Source organism: Xenopus laevis, chromosome 3S, assembly GCF_017654675.1.
Source record: "Xenopus laevis strain J_2021 chromosome 3S, Xenopus_laevis_v10.1, whole genome shotgun sequence".
NCBI classification, from domain to species: Eukaryota; Metazoa; Chordata; class Amphibia; order Anura; family Pipidae; genus Xenopus; species Xenopus laevis.
Window position 1 is genome coordinate 120,644,459 of NC_054376.1, and position 14,078 is coordinate 120,658,536.

The 14,078-nt window shown below is 47.7% G+C and overlaps 5 protein-coding genes and 2 non-coding genes across 7 annotated transcripts; 3 read left to right on the plus strand and 4 right to left on the minus strand.

Annotated features, from left to right (window-relative positions):
• Positions 1–1,128: 1,128 nt before the first annotated feature.
• LOC121402234 (histone H2A type 1) lies at positions 1,129–1,584 on the minus strand. The gene has a single exon (XM_041588829.1). The coding sequence runs from the start codon at positions 1,582–1,584 to the stop codon at positions 1,192–1,194; it is 393 nt and encodes a 130-aa protein (XP_041444763.1). The 3' UTR covers positions 1,129–1,191.
• Positions 1,585–1,896: 312 nt separating this feature from the next.
• On the plus strand, positions 1,897–2,336 carry LOC121402236 (histone H2B 1.1). The gene has a single exon (XM_041588831.1). It carries the CDS (start codon positions 1,897–1,899, stop codon positions 2,275–2,277), a length of 381 nt encoding a protein of 126 aa, XP_041444765.1. The 3' UTR covers positions 2,278–2,336.
• Positions 2,337–3,033: 697 nt separating this feature from the next.
• LOC121402232 (histone H4-like) lies at positions 3,034–4,027 on the minus strand. Its single transcript, XM_041588827.1, has one exon. The coding sequence runs from the start codon at positions 3,612–3,614 to the stop codon at positions 3,081–3,083; it is 534 nt and encodes a 177-aa protein (XP_041444761.1). The 5' UTR covers positions 3,615–4,027; the 3' UTR covers positions 3,034–3,080.
• A 155-nt stretch (positions 4,028–4,182) lies between these two features.
• On the minus strand, positions 4,183–5,386 carry LOC121402230 (histone H1A-like). The gene has a single exon (XM_041588826.1). It carries the CDS (start codon positions 4,931–4,933, stop codon positions 4,241–4,243), a length of 693 nt encoding a protein of 230 aa, XP_041444760.1. The 5' UTR covers positions 4,934–5,386; the 3' UTR covers positions 4,183–4,240.
• Positions 5,387–8,460: 3,074 nt separating this feature from the next.
• trnaq-uug lies at positions 8,461–8,532 on the plus strand. Its single transcript has one exon. It is a non-coding gene; the product is annotated as a tRNA-Gln (tRNA).
• A 2,573-nt stretch (positions 8,533–11,105) lies between these two features.
• Positions 11,106–11,187, plus strand: trnas-aga. Its single transcript has one exon. It is a non-coding gene; the product is annotated as a tRNA-Ser (tRNA).
• A 1,539-nt stretch (positions 11,188–12,726) lies between these two features.
• On the minus strand, positions 12,727–13,139 carry LOC121402250 (histone H4). The gene has a single exon (XM_041588850.1). It carries the CDS (start codon positions 13,083–13,085, stop codon positions 12,774–12,776), a length of 312 nt encoding a protein of 103 aa, XP_041444784.1. The 5' UTR covers positions 13,086–13,139; the 3' UTR covers positions 12,727–12,773.
• Positions 13,140–14,078: the final 939 nt, after the last annotated feature.

Genomic DNA, 14,078 nt, shown 5'->3' on the forward strand with positions numbered 1-14,078 from the left:
CCACCAAGGCAGCCCGCAAGAGCGCCCCGGCCACCGGCGGCGTCAAGAAACCCCATCGCTATCGCCCAGGCACCGTGGCTCTCCGGGAAATCCGCCGTTACCAGAAATCCACCGAGCTGCTCATCCGCAAACTGCCTTTCCAGCGGCTGGTCCGGGAGATCGCCCAGGACTTCAAGACCGATCTCCGCTTCCAGAGCTCAGCCGTCATGGCTCTGCAGGAGGCCAGCGAGGCTTATCTGGTGGGGCTCTTCGAGGACACCAACCTGTGCGCCATCCACGCCAAGAGGGTCACCATCATGCCCAAGGACATCCAGCTGGCCCGCAGGATCCGAGGAGAGAGGGCTTAGATCTCTCCTTCCCCATCACTCGCTCACCCACACAAAGGCTCTTTTCAGAGCCACCAACACTCTCTGACAATCAGCTGTGCTTGTGCTGCCTTTTCATTTCCCACCCCCCCCCCCCCCCCAAATGACTCCGCTCTTAGCCTTTCACATACCGGTAGGTCTTCTATTAGAAGCCATAGCAACACACACCATTACCTGCTAGCAGTCCCACACATCCCTTTTACTTGAAACATTTCAATCCTTCGCGTGGCTCTATCGCCTCATGCTCTCAAAAGAAACGAAGCTCGAGCAGCGCCGGCTGACTGGCTGCTCCCTCCCTCCCATCCATCTGCTGTGGCTTCCAGCGGACACACGTCAATTCGTTCAGCTAAGGCCAAATGTTGTCCTTGCATCAAGTTGTGCTGCTGCTGCTGACAGTTTTAACCTTTTTTTTTTTTTTTTTTAATTAATATTATGATTTTCTTGCCACCACAAATGCATTCATTGCACTCACACTGAGAAGACTGGAGTTTCTCAATCCCTCCACTCAAAACACCCATCTCTCATCACACCCATGAGGGGGGTTCATCCTGTAATAGGAGGTTTAAAGAAAGAGCAATGCTCTGCAAAAGACTTGCCTCTCTCCACCATCATCATCATCATCATCATCATCATCAACAACTCCCTGGCAATCAAGTGAGGGGAAACCAGTGTAAAGAGGAGAAACTTCTTCCCTTTCACGATTTCTTCTCACTATTTAGTCAGACACACACAAAGCTATACACAGCGCTGTTTAGATGGAGTGGGTGGCTCTGAAAAGAGCCTTTGGGTTGGTAGTTGTTTGGGCGGCGGCAGCAGCAGCAGCTGCTCACTTGCTCTTGGCAGATTTGGCGCTCTCGGTTTTCTTGGGGAGCAGCACAGACTGGATGTTGGGCAGGACACCGCCCTGGGCGATGGTGACCCCTCCGAGCAGTTTGTTGAGCTCCTCGTCGTTGCGCACGGCGAGCTGCAGGTGCCTGGGGATGATCCGAGTCTTCTTGTTATCCCGGGCAGCGTTGCCGGCCAACTCGAGGATCTCGGCGGTCAGATACTCGAGCACTGCTGCAAGGTAGACCGGTGCTCCGGCTCCCACCCGCTCGGCATAATTGCCTTTCCTGAGCAGCCGGTGAACACGGCCGACTGGGAACTGAAGGCCGGCCCGAGATGAGCGAGTCTTGGCCTTAGCCCGGGTCTTGCCGCCTTGTTTGCCTCTTCCTGACATAATTGCAAGCCTGTCGTTCGACGCAAAATGACTCAACGATGATCCTTTGGAGCGCGCACTTTGCTTCTTATAGGCAGCCGGGACCGTACGTGTCTTCGTTGATTGGCTAGGATTGATTGCAGCCAACGAAACACGAGCTTTGCTTCTCACCAATCGTCGGGGCGCAAACGTGGGCCAAGACGTCGTCGATCAGAGCCAGCCAATGGGAATCAGTGACAATGCCCGGCCTTATTTGCATGGGCAGGGTATAAGAGGAGCTGCAGCCGGAGGAGCGACTTATTGTTTGCGTGCAGACTCTGTCACTTGCGAAACATGCCTGAACCCGCCAAATCTGCTCCAGCCCCAAAGAAGGGCTCCAAGAAAGCCGTGACTAAAACCCAGAAGAAGGATGGCAAGAAGCGTAGGAAGAGCAGGAAGGAGAGCTACGCCATCTACGTCTACAAAGTGCTGAAACAGGTGCACCCCGATACCGGCATCTCTTCCAAGGCCATGAGCATCATGAACTCCTTCGTCAACGATGTGTTCGAGCGCATCGCAGGGGAAGCCTCCCGCCTGGCTCACTACAACAAGCGCTCCACCATCACCTCCCGGGAGATCCAGACCGCAGTCCGCCTGTTGCTGCCTGGGGAGCTGGCCAAGCACGCCGTGTCCGAGGGCACCAAGGCCGTCACCAAGTACACCAGCGCCAAGTAATCTCTCTCTCTCTCCCCATTCCCTGGCCCACCAACCCAAAGGCTCTTTTCAGAGCCACCCACTTTCTCTCTACAAGAGCCGCACCTGCTGTTCTCCACTATCCATTGGTGCAACTTACAATCACCTCCATATGCTTCACCTGTGTGTGTGTGTGTGTGTGTGTGTGTTTGTATACACACACACAAAAACCTGGTTTGCTCCTGAAAAATAATTGCCATTTCAACGCAAAGATAAATGTATCCAAAACACTCGAGGTAGAGTAGGGAGTTGTGCACTTCTCGTCATTACCGCGCGCAAATCTTCACACGCTGCTTGTATTGGACAGAGGCCTCCTAAAAATGAAGTTTATTCATAAAATAGGTACACACAAAAAAAAAAAGGGGGGGGGGATACGTCTATTTTTTTTTAGTCTCAAGTCGGCCATGAAATCCGTTAGGACCTCCATTCAGTTAGGAAAGGCTGCCGTGTGAAACAAATGGCCTCCAAAGAGAGATATATTTTTTATTTCAAATAAAGCGGCTTCGGTATTGCGATGAATCAAGTTTCTAGAGGGCTCCGCTTTCTAAGACTTCGATTGGTTATTTCTTTTGACGGCAGATCGAGTCAGGCTTCATAGTAGAGACCGTCTGCTGCTGCTGCTGCTCCGTGTAAGGCAATACGTGTTCCCTCTTGGAGCTTTTGGTGAAAGATTTAGGATTAGTAGAAGGGGATGTAACCTATTGGAAGGAGAGATCCAGCGCTTTTGTGGAATAGGTGGGTGGCCCTTAAAAGGGCCGTTTTGATGAGGAAACAGAAGCGAGCCTTTAACCTCCGAATCCGTACAGAGTGCGTCCCTGGCGCTTCAGAGCATACACCACATCCATAGCGGTGACGGTCTTCCTCTTGGCGTGCTCGGTGTAGGTGACCGCGTCCCGGATAACGTTCTCCAGGAACACTTTCAGCACCCCGCGAGTCTCCTCGTAGATGAGGCCGGAGATGCGCTTGACTCCCCCTCTGCGTGCCAGGCGGCGGATGGCGGGCTTGGTGATGCCCTGGATGTTATCCCGCAGCACCTTCCTGTGGCGCTTAGCGCCTCCTTTGCCCAGACCCTTTCCGCCCTTGCCTCTTCCAGACATGATTCTTCTACTCGCAAAGATTTCTTTGAAAGATGCAGGCTCGCGCTCTCGTCCCCCTTCATATACAGAATGACTCGACCTGATAGGGAACTGCGATGACTGACACCCCCCCCCCCTTTCCCCTAGCGGCTGGCATGTGAAGATGAACTCAACACGGCTGCTGTTAATGTCGAACAGCCCGCCAAAAATGTTTGCCTTCAACTGGTTACAGGCCAGTGTCATATCGTTCTCTCTCTCTCTCTCTCCAGCATTCCGCCATGATGAAATTCTATGCTACCTAATCGCCTCCGCCGGTCCATTGACTCATCCAGGTTCTTATTGATTTATTATCAACGCTTGCGGCAAAAGCAAACCGCTACGTCTACTCCTTTCTCGCCAACCGCTTGCAGCCCCTTCCCAGCGGCACCCCAATGAGCCTCTCAGCTGAGGTTCATTGTTATTCTGCCTCTTTCACCCGTTTGTTACTTCTCTAGAAAGATTTCACTAGCACTTTGCCACATTGTTACTTACTGGGGCATTTTCGCAGCACAGGATCCAAGTGGCAACAAGTGCACCAGCAGTGCGTGTAATTCAGCGCACGTTTGTCCCCAAAGACGCTTTTTTCCTGACAACGAGAGCCTGTCAAGATTATTAACGGAGAAGAGATACTACTACTACTACTACTACTAACTACTAACTACTAACTACCACTACGAGCCGGATGGATAGTCGTGTTCGTAAGAAAGCTAGTAGGTAGGCAGAAGCAGAGGAGAGTCGCTATAGGACAACAAGCTGCTCTTTCAGGGGGATGTGGTGGCTCTTAAAAGAGCCTTTGGTTGAATTGGGCAGTGGTTCGCTCGCTCGCTCGCTCATTTCTTCTTGGGGGCGGCTTTCTTGGTTTTGACCACTTTGGCTTTGGCCGCTTTGGCCTTTGCTGGGCTTTTGGCAGCAGCAGCTTTGGGCTTGACGGCGGTCTTTTTTGCGGGGCTCTTGGTGGCCTTCTTGGGCTTGGCAGCTTTGTTTTTTTTCGGGCTCTTTGCTGCTAGCGCCGCCTTTGCGGGTTTCTTGAGCTTCTTCGGGCTCTTGGCGGCTGCGGAGACTTTCTTGGGCTTTTTCGGAGACTTTGGCGCCTTCTTGGCTGCTGCCGCTGGTTTCTTGGCTTTGGCCGCTGCTAGCGGCGCCTTCTTCTTGGCGGCGGCCTTGTCCTTGCTCTGCAGCTGCTTCTTGTTGAGCTTGAAGGAACCGGAGGCTCCACTGCCTTTGACTTGGAGCAGGGTCTCCTTCGTGACCAGAGCCTTGAGAGCCAGCTTGAGGCGGCTGTTGTTCTTGTCCACATCGTAGCCTCCCGCAGCCAGAGTCTTCTTGAGCGCTGCCAGAGACACCCCGCTGCGCTCCTTGGAAGCGGACACGGCTGTGACGATCTGCTCGGACACACTGGGCCCAGACGACGGCTTCTTGGCGGACTTAGCGGCCCCCGCTGCTTTCTTGGGCTGCTGCTTCTTTTTCTTGGCCGCGGGCTCAGCCGGGGGAGGAGCGGGCGCGGATTCGGCGGCTTCAGCCATGGCAGATTCTCGGTCTATCTTTTTTCCGGAAATGATAAAACACAACTCTCGCTCAACTCCACTTCTCCTTATATACAACCTTTTCTGTCTGTTGATTGGCTCAGTTGCAATAAGCTATGGCCTTGTCATTGGACAAAACCTAGGCACGCCCATAGCAAACCTTCTGGATACGGCTTTACGGGAGCTTTCCTTCTGTGCTTCCAGCGTCTCAAAAAGCAAAGTTATTCCTAATATCTACTTTGACAAACAGCCCAGCGAGTGTATAGTCAGCTGCCCGCTAAATGCCCGTGTCCCTGGCAGCCATTGTCTGCACGTTGCTTGCACGGACCGGCCCCAAACAGCCCCTGGCAGCTCAGCTTCACTCCTGTCAGTCTGGGGCATCGTCACTGAAATCTTTCGTTTGACGCTCTCATTTTCGTCTGTTTCTTCCAGCCCTTTTCCCGGACAGAGAAAAGGTTATGGGCTAAGACATCAGCGAGACAGTGAGGGGTTTGGAAGCTACACAAGAAATCCCTGGGCTTTGCACTGCGGCAAAAGTAGCACAGAAACCCAACGCTGCTGTAATCCAGTGACTGCAGCCTTCATGCAAGTGGGAGCCAGCAGTGTGCATTGTAGTTTGTCATGAGATCCACTATCAGCAGCAGCACCAATAGGTCCCTGTGCCATCCTAGGGCACTGCTAGGAAGCAAAGTCGATTGTAACATTTGCCTAAACGGAATCAAGGATGTTTGGCTGTGTAATCATCATCATCATCATCATCATCATCATCATCATCATCATCATCATCATCATCATCATCATCATCATCATCATCATCATCATCATCATCATCATCATCATCATCATCATCATCATCATCATCATCATCATCATCAATCATCATCAATCATCATCAATCATCAATCATCAATCATCATCAATCATCATCAATCATCATCATCACACCCTTTCAGCAATTACTGTGCTCTTACAGTCACTGCCTGGAAGTCATTATCCAACAGATGTGTCTCATACAGATTGCTGCAAATAAACTGCTAGAAGAGTATTCCTCTTAAGAACCAGATCTATGATCTGCCAGCTCCATTTGTTCTGGGGCAGTGATCCTCAACCAGTGGCTCATGAGCGAAATGTTGCTCACCAACCCCTTTGATGTTGCCCCCAGTGCCTTCAAAGATGCTGCTTCTGTTTGAATCCCTGGCGTGGGGGAATGTTTTGGCAGGGCATCTCTCTCTCTGTTTTTTTTTTTTTCTTTTTATGCAACCAAAATGAGCTTCCAGCAGGCTTATCGACCAATACAGGAGCTAACAAATAACCCTGAATGACTATTTTACGTAATATTACATGACTGTAAAAAAAAAGTGTTTTCCCATAACAGAATTATTATTATTATTATTATTATTATTATTAGTAGTAGTAGTAGTAGTAGTAGTAGTAGTAGTAGTAGTAGTAGTAGTAGTAGTATGAATATTTTCATTCATCCAGGTCATATTACTACTACTACTACTACTACTACTACTACTACTACTACTACTACTACTACTACTACTACTACTACTACTACTACTACTACTACTACTACTACTACTACTACTACTACTACTAATAATAATATCTAGTATAGGTAAATCTAAAAACAACTGTACTTGCTCGGATGAGTAGTGAAATGTCTTCATTGATTACTCAGCAAGTCCAGTTTTTAGATTTACCTATACTATATTATTATTATTATCATTATTATTATTATTATTATTATTATTATTAACATTCATTTATATAGTGCCAGCATATTTTGCAGCGCTGTAAAGTAAATGTGCTTCTACAACTAAATCACATGTATGCAATTCATCACAACCAGTACTGGTACAAAAGGTGAGGAAGGCCCTGTGCAAAAAAAGCTTACAATCTTAAGGGAAGGGAATAAGACACCAAGGTGTGGGTGTGGGAAAGATCAGAATTAAGTGAGTGAGAGTTGAACTGCTGTATGTGGTATTGCATTTGGTAGTTAAGCAGAGTGAGAATAGGCTTCTCGAAAGAAGGGCATTTTAAGAGATCTTTTGAAAGCAGAAAGGTTGGGAGAAAGTCGGACAGAGCGTGGGAGGGAGTTCCAGAGGAGGGGTGCAGCCCTTGCAAAGTCTTGAATGCGAGCATGTGAGGAGGTAATGAGAGAAGAGTTGAGTCGCAGGTCAGTAGAGGAGCGTAATAAGCCGTTGGGGGAGTATATATATATATAGAGATGAGTTCAGAGATGTAGGGTGGGGCAGAGTTATGAAGTGCTTGGGATGTCAGGGTCATTGATTTGAATTTGATTCTGAAAGGTAGCGGAAGCCAGTGTAGGGACTGGCAGAGGAGGAGCGGTTGCTGAGGTCTATGAGCCTCACGGCAGTTTTCGTTATGGACTGGAGAGGTGACAGTCTCTGGAGGGGAAGGGCAATTAAAAGAGAGTCACAGTAGTCTAAACGTGATATGACGAGAGAGTGCATAAGAATTTTGGCAGCATCTTGGGTGATCGATGATCATATTTTGGATATGTTCCGTAGGTGGAAGTGACATGATTTAATAAGTGACTGGATATGAGGAGTGAAGGACAGGGCAGAATCTAGGATAACCTCAAGGGACCGGGCCTGGGGTGATAGTGGAATTGTTAGCTGTGATGGGTACTTCCGGATGTTAATGATGTCAGTCGGAGCAAAGAGAACCATTTCCGTTCTAGAGAGGTTTAATTTAAGGTGCCTTTAAAACACAACAACTCGATATCAAACTACATCACAATGCATAGTGCTCCTTCTGCAGAATCCTGCGTTGCACTGATTTTTTTTTTTTTTTTCAGATTTAAAGGTACAGTACCACCAAAAACGGAAAGTGTTTTAAAGGAATGCCAATATAATGTACTGTTGTGTCCTGCACTGGTAAAACTGGTGTGTTTGCTTCAGAAACACGACTATAGTTGATATAAACAAACTTCTATGTAGCCATGGAGGCAGCCATTCAAGCAAAGGGTACCCAATGGAAAACAAATCAGTTCTGAAGAATCCCGTTGTATACTGCATAGCCCCTCTGTTACCTGCTGTGCATCCTGCGCCTTTTCACCTTCTTCAGCTTTGAATGGCTGCCCCCTTGGCTACACAGCAGCTTGTTTATACCAACTTTTGTAGAGTTGCTGAAGCTACCATGTCAGTTTTAACAGTGCAGCACAACAGTACATTATATCTTCATTACTTTAAAAAACATCCCGTTTTCTGCTCTCACTGTTTCTTTCATTTTGAATTCGGACATGGGGCTAGACATGTTGTTAGTTCCTTAGGTGCCCTCAGCCATGTGACTTGTGCTCTGATAAGATTCAGTCACTCTTTACTGCTGCACTGCAAGTTGGAGCAATATCAAACCCCATTAAGCCCTACCTTGCTTCTGGACACACAACAAATACTGCCCTGTTATTCATTTACTGTTTTTTTTTTTTTTCCCTCCCCCATTCATTAATAGCTTTTACGGTCTAGTTGGCTGCATCAGAGGCTATCCCCATAGCTGCTGGTTCCATGGTGTAATGGTTAGCCCTCTGGACTTTGAATCCAGTGATCCGAGTTCAAATCTCGGTGGAACCTGTTGTTTTGTGATGTGCAGCACAAATGAAGTTTCAGAACCAGCCCAAAAGTCACTTTAGATGAAACAGTTAGCACATTCTGCTGTTAACTGAGAATCTTGTGGTTCAAGCCCAAAATGGAGTTCTCTGGGTTGTATACATCCATGACCGAATCAGATGTGTTGTTGCAGCTGAATCACATGACATGTACACATATAGCACAGAGTTGCAGCCGAGCCCAGTTGCTCAGTTTGGCTAGCTCCCACGGGATTCATGCAAAGACATGACCCGCAGGCGTGCTGTAGCAGTGGCCGAGTACTGTCTTAAGGCAATGGATTTAAAACCCACCGGAGTCTCCCCCGAGCAGGCGATAATCCTGATAACTAGGATGTAGCGAACTGTTCGCCGGCGAACTAGTTCGCGCGAACTTCGACTGTTCGCGTCCGCCGCAAGTTCGCGAACGTCGCGCGACGTTCGCCAATAGGCGTTCGCGTCAAAATCGGTCGCCCATTCGACCATTCGATCGCTAAAATCGAACGATTTTCGTTCGATTCGAACGAAAATCGTTCGATCGAACGATTAAAATCCTTCGATCGTTCGAATCGAACGATTTTCGGATGATCGAAGTTCGCGAACAGTTCGCGAACAGTTCGCAAATTTTGCCGGTGTTCGCGAACGGCGTTCGCGAACACATCGGCGGCGGTTCGCTACATCCCTACTGATAACTACGGGTTTATTGCTACGAGAACCGGTGTTGAAGACATCTCTTTGGGTTTTGTGGCCCCCCAGAGCAAAATGCACAATAAACATCTTTGTTGTGGCTCAAATTCTGCTGGCAACCAAATAGCCCCGAAAGAGATGGGCCCTTTTGACAGTTACCAAACATCTTCAAAAGGAGAAGCAAGGAATCCACTGTCTAAACTAAGGATGCCCCAAATATCTGCTTAGCAAAAGCTGACTGTGGGAATACAAGAGGGAGGTAGTTAATGGTACATTCCCCTACTTGGATTAAGGTTTTTAGTGGGGTCCCTCGGGGCTCGGCATTGGATCCACTTTTGTTTAACTTGTTCATTTATGACTTAGGGCAGGGTATTGTAAGTAATTTACCTGTGTTTGCAGATGACGCAAAACTATCCAGCCCAATTAATTCCATCTAGGATGCGGCATCCTTGCAACAGGATCTTGGCAAACTGGTAATCTGGCAGCTAAGCGGCAAACGCAATTTAATGTTGATAAATGGAAAGCCATGCACTTGGGATGTAAAAATATCTAAGCCACGTATACCCTTAATGTGGGACTGCACTGGGCAAATCCATTATGGAAAAGGACCTTGGAGTCCTTGTAGATGACAAACTTGGCTGTAGCAAGCAATGCCAGTCAGCAGCATCAAGGGCAAATAAGGTCTTGAGCTGTGTTAAAAGGGGCATTGATTCACGCAGGAAGGGGTCATTGTTCCACTGTATGGAGCACTGGTAAGGCCCACGTCTCGAATATGCCGTACAGTTTTGTCCTCCAGTGCTCAAACAGGACATTATTGTATCAGAGAGGCTAAAAAGAAGGGCAACTAAGCCGGTAAAAGTTATGGAAATTCTTAGCTATGAGGAAAGACTGGCCAAGACGGGGTTGTTCACGTTGGAGAAGAGGCGCATAAGGCTTGATATGATAACTATGTATACATATATAAGGGGACCATATGAAAAAATCTCTCTAATGCTCTCTACTCACCAGTAAGTCTTTCCAGCTGACGCAAGGTCGCCCATTACGATTACAAGAAAAGAGGTTCCGCCTAAATATAATTCTCTCCCTGAATCAGTTGTACAGGCTGATACATTAGATAGCTTAAAGGGGTGGTTCATCTTCAAACAACTAGTTGTTTTCCGATAGAGCGCCAGAAATGATGACGTTTTCCAATTACTTTCTAATTGATACGCGTCACCGTTTTTATAAACACCGACCCTGTAAACTGTTCAAAATTGATACATTTAGTTGATATATTTCTTATATTTGTCCCTACTGAGCAGAATCTCTGAGTTTCGTTACAGGCAGCTGTTGGAATTGATACAATAGTTGCTAATACTCCAGAGATGATGCTGAGAAATGTTTCAACTAAATGTTGCAAAATTGTAACAGTTTAGAGTCTGCGCCTGAATTACTGAGCTGCCAGACTCCCACAGACACCACAGACAGGAACATTACACTTTAAACTTGGATTTTGGGGGGAAAAAATAGTACAAAAAAAAAAAAATTAAAAAAATAAATAAATAAATAAATGATTGGGGAAAAAAGTCTTTATTTCTAGGGATCAATCTGAAAACAACTGAACTGGGGAAAAAAAAACGTTTGGAAGGTGAACAAGGAAGGGGTTAGAGATGGCTTTTAAGCAAGCGAGGGAATACAGGGTTATGGAAGATAGCTCACAGTACAAGTTGATCCGGGGACTAGATGCATGCGGCACAGCTTCTGGGTACATTCTGCAAACTCGGTTGGTCGGAACTTGGATCTGCCTATATTGCAAGCCAATTGCATCCAATACTGCCCTTCAAGCCGAAAGTTACAGTGTCGTGCAACTTTGGTCTGCAGCCTAAAGGGCAACTAGTAGTCGTGGCCGAGTGGTTAAGGCGATGGACTAGAAATCCATTGGGGTCTCCCCGCGCAGGTTCGAATCCTGCCGACTACGGGCAGCCTTTAGTTGCCACTTTCAATCCGGGGGCAACTTTGGCAGATCCAAAAAGGGGCAACGGACCTGGTACTTGCTTGACATCCACACAATATGCAGTTTGCATGCTTGCCATGGCCTCGGACAACCCGATAATAGAATCTATATCCAGAAAGCAGTCACCTGAAGGGGTTGCATAGGGCAAAATAAATGCCATTCTGCTTAAAATGCTGAAACAGGAAATCAATGTGCCGTTTATTGGGGTTTCCCGCACAGATCATATTCCTGCCGACTATGGCTTTCCCTTTAGGTGTCAGCTTCTGCTACCAGAGACGGTAGTTTTCGGGAACACTTTTTTTTTGCTGTGGCTCAACCTTTTCTGTTTAAGGTTTCTGGTACTTCTGTTACGCGACCTTTTTTTTCACCTTCAAAACACATTTCACAAGTTCAGATGTTTTCAGATGGTTCTACAGAAATAAATGGGAAAATTGCTGCATACTTACCTTGATTTTCCTTTCCTGGTACCCCTCCCTATTGGCACTTTTCAACTACCCCTCGCCTACCCCCCTGGAGAAGAACCCCGCTAATAAAACAAACAATTTATGCTTTCAAAGTTGGCCACATCGGGTCACCAGATAACTGTCACTCTGGTTGTTAAAATGTTAACAGTAAGGATGTATGATCCCACTCACTCGTGCATAATCCCAGTCACTCATGCAAAAATAAAATCCAATACAAATCTCTACACAGTGGCCGACTGCTCTACAGGGAAACAAACAAAGCTGCTTGAGTTCTGCATGGCTGGGAAGTAAGCGGGGCTCCCCCTGCTGTTCATAAGTATGATTGTTTCCCTGTCCAGCAGTTAGGGACCGTCTGATCATTTCTATCCACAGCAGTAAATGAAGGGCGAATTTCACTGCATACAGTCAGGTTTCTTCTAAAAACGGTACACCTTTTTTTTTTTATGAAAGTATATTGGAGATGGGTTTCTTTTTCATTAAAAATGGGATTGTATTTTTTGTTTGCCTTTCCTTGTCTTTTACAGTGAAAGTAGAAAAGGTCTAAAAAAAAAAAAAACGGCTTGGCAGTAGATGTTGGCCTCTAGGACCAAACGGTTGGCCGGGAAAGGGTTAACTGACCTCTGTATAAGACCCTGGCTCTTCTAAGAACCGTTGTAAAGAGGAGGTGTGGGGGGGAACGTTCCAAGAGAGAACAGAGTGGCTACAGTTTTTTTTTTTTTTTTTCCTCCAATGAAATAGTGGGGTGGCCCTTAAAAGGGCCGTTTTGAGGAGTAAACCGAAGCGAGCCTTTAAGCCCCGAATCCGTACAGGGTGCGCGTCCCTGGCGCTTCAGAGCATACACCACATCCATAGCGATTGGCCTGTGTCTCTCCTCCCTCATTATGAGCAAAGCAGCCTTATTTCCCCATCCACTGGGTACTATAGCAGCCACTGTAGAACACATGCGGGTGGCACCGACTCTTGTACAAGCGGTTAACGATGATACAACTTCTAGCAATAGATCTAAATAGACGGATGCAGCCTTTTGAAGGAATAGGTGGGTGGCCCTTAAAAGGGCCGTTTTGATAAAGAGACAGAAGCGAGGCTTTAACCCCCGAATCCGTACAGAGTGCGTCCCTGGCGCTTCAGAGCATACACCACATCCATAGCGGTGACGGTCTTCCTCTTGGCGTGCTCGGTGTAGGTGACGGCGTCCCGGATAACGTTCTCCAGGAACACTTTCAAGACCCCGCGAGTCTCCTCGTAGATGAGGCCGGAGATGCGCTTGACTCCCCCTCTGCGTGCCAGGCGGCGGATGGCGGGCTTGGTGATGCCCTGGATGTTATCCCGCAGCACCTTCCTGTGGCGCTTGGCGCCTCCTTTGCCCAGACCCTTTCCGCCCTTGCCTCTTCCAGACATGATTCTACGCTCAAAGATTGCTTTAACTTATGCAGGGCCGCGCTCTCGCCCCCCCTTCATATACAGACTGACACGACCTGAAAGGGAACTGCAAACTCACCCCGCATTCTCCGGAAAACATGGGCTAACTGGTGATTGGTTAAACGTGAGCCGCCAGTAGCCATTCCTAACATGCGCTTTGAGCGTCGAAATGGCTGTTCCTTTCAAAGTGTGCCCGCCAAATCTATCGTGCCAATTTACATACCGCTATTCAACGATTTCACTTTTTTGTTTTGCCTCTGGCATTCCGCCCTTCAATTCATTCTGCTGCCAGAGCGTTACAGCGGGCTATTTTAAACTCTTATGGGCCTTTTCTCTTTCTTTCTTTCTTTCTTTCTTTCTTTCTTTCTTTCTTTCTTTCTTTCTTTCTCTCGCCCTCTCTCTTTCTTTCTTTCTCTCGCCCTCTCTCTCTCTTTCTTTCTTTCGCCCTCTCTCTCTCGGCTTCACCTGCAGCTTTGGACGGGATTACATTCCGCTGCAGTTACTCCCTCATGGGAAAGGGGAGACGCTGCAAAGCTGCGAAGACAAAGTAGTGCACGAATATGGCCATTGAGTGGCTTATTGCACAGTTACATGTTTTAAGGGTGCCAGTTACATGTTTTAAGGGTGCCTCTAAATCCAAATCCATCTTTGGAATTCCATCGCCACTTGAAACATTTACCCGCCCGCACTTGGCTTCCCCTGCTCCACCTGTTAAAGCGCAAGTCTAGCAGCGGCTGTGGGTAGGGCTGTAACAAATGTTAGGGAAATGAGCTGTTCTCTATCACATAACCGCCAATTTCTTTGTACTGGGAAGCGATCGAAAGATGAGCCTGTTCCCATCTGCAGCAGCTCAGTGCCCCACCCCCACACGTGACATCAATACCGCACCCCCCACTCCAATGTTCGCTGGTAGGCCTGAAAGAAACGGAACGGACGAAACACCGTGGAACGTCTGTGGCTGAATTTGACGAA

Excerpts from the sequence above, each read along its gene's own strand:
- LOC121402230 (XM_041588826.1), bottom strand. The coding sequence starts at position 4,933 with ATGGCTGAAGCCGCCGAATCCGCGCCCGCTCCTCCCCCGGCTGAGCCC.
- LOC121402234 (XM_041588829.1), bottom strand. The coding sequence starts at position 1,584 with ATGTCAGGAAGAGGCAAACAAGGCGGCAAGACCCGGGCTAAGGCCAAG.
- LOC121402250 (XM_041588850.1), bottom strand. The coding sequence starts at position 13,085 with ATGTCTGGAAGAGGCAAGGGCGGAAAGGGTCTGGGCAAAGGAGGCGCC.
- LOC121402232 (XM_041588827.1), bottom strand. The coding sequence starts at position 3,614 with ATGACACTGGCCTGTAACCAGTTGAAGGCAAACATTTTTGGCGGGCTG.
- LOC121402236 (XM_041588831.1), top strand. The coding sequence starts at position 1,897 with ATGCCTGAACCCGCCAAATCTGCTCCAGCCCCAAAGAAGGGCTCCAAG.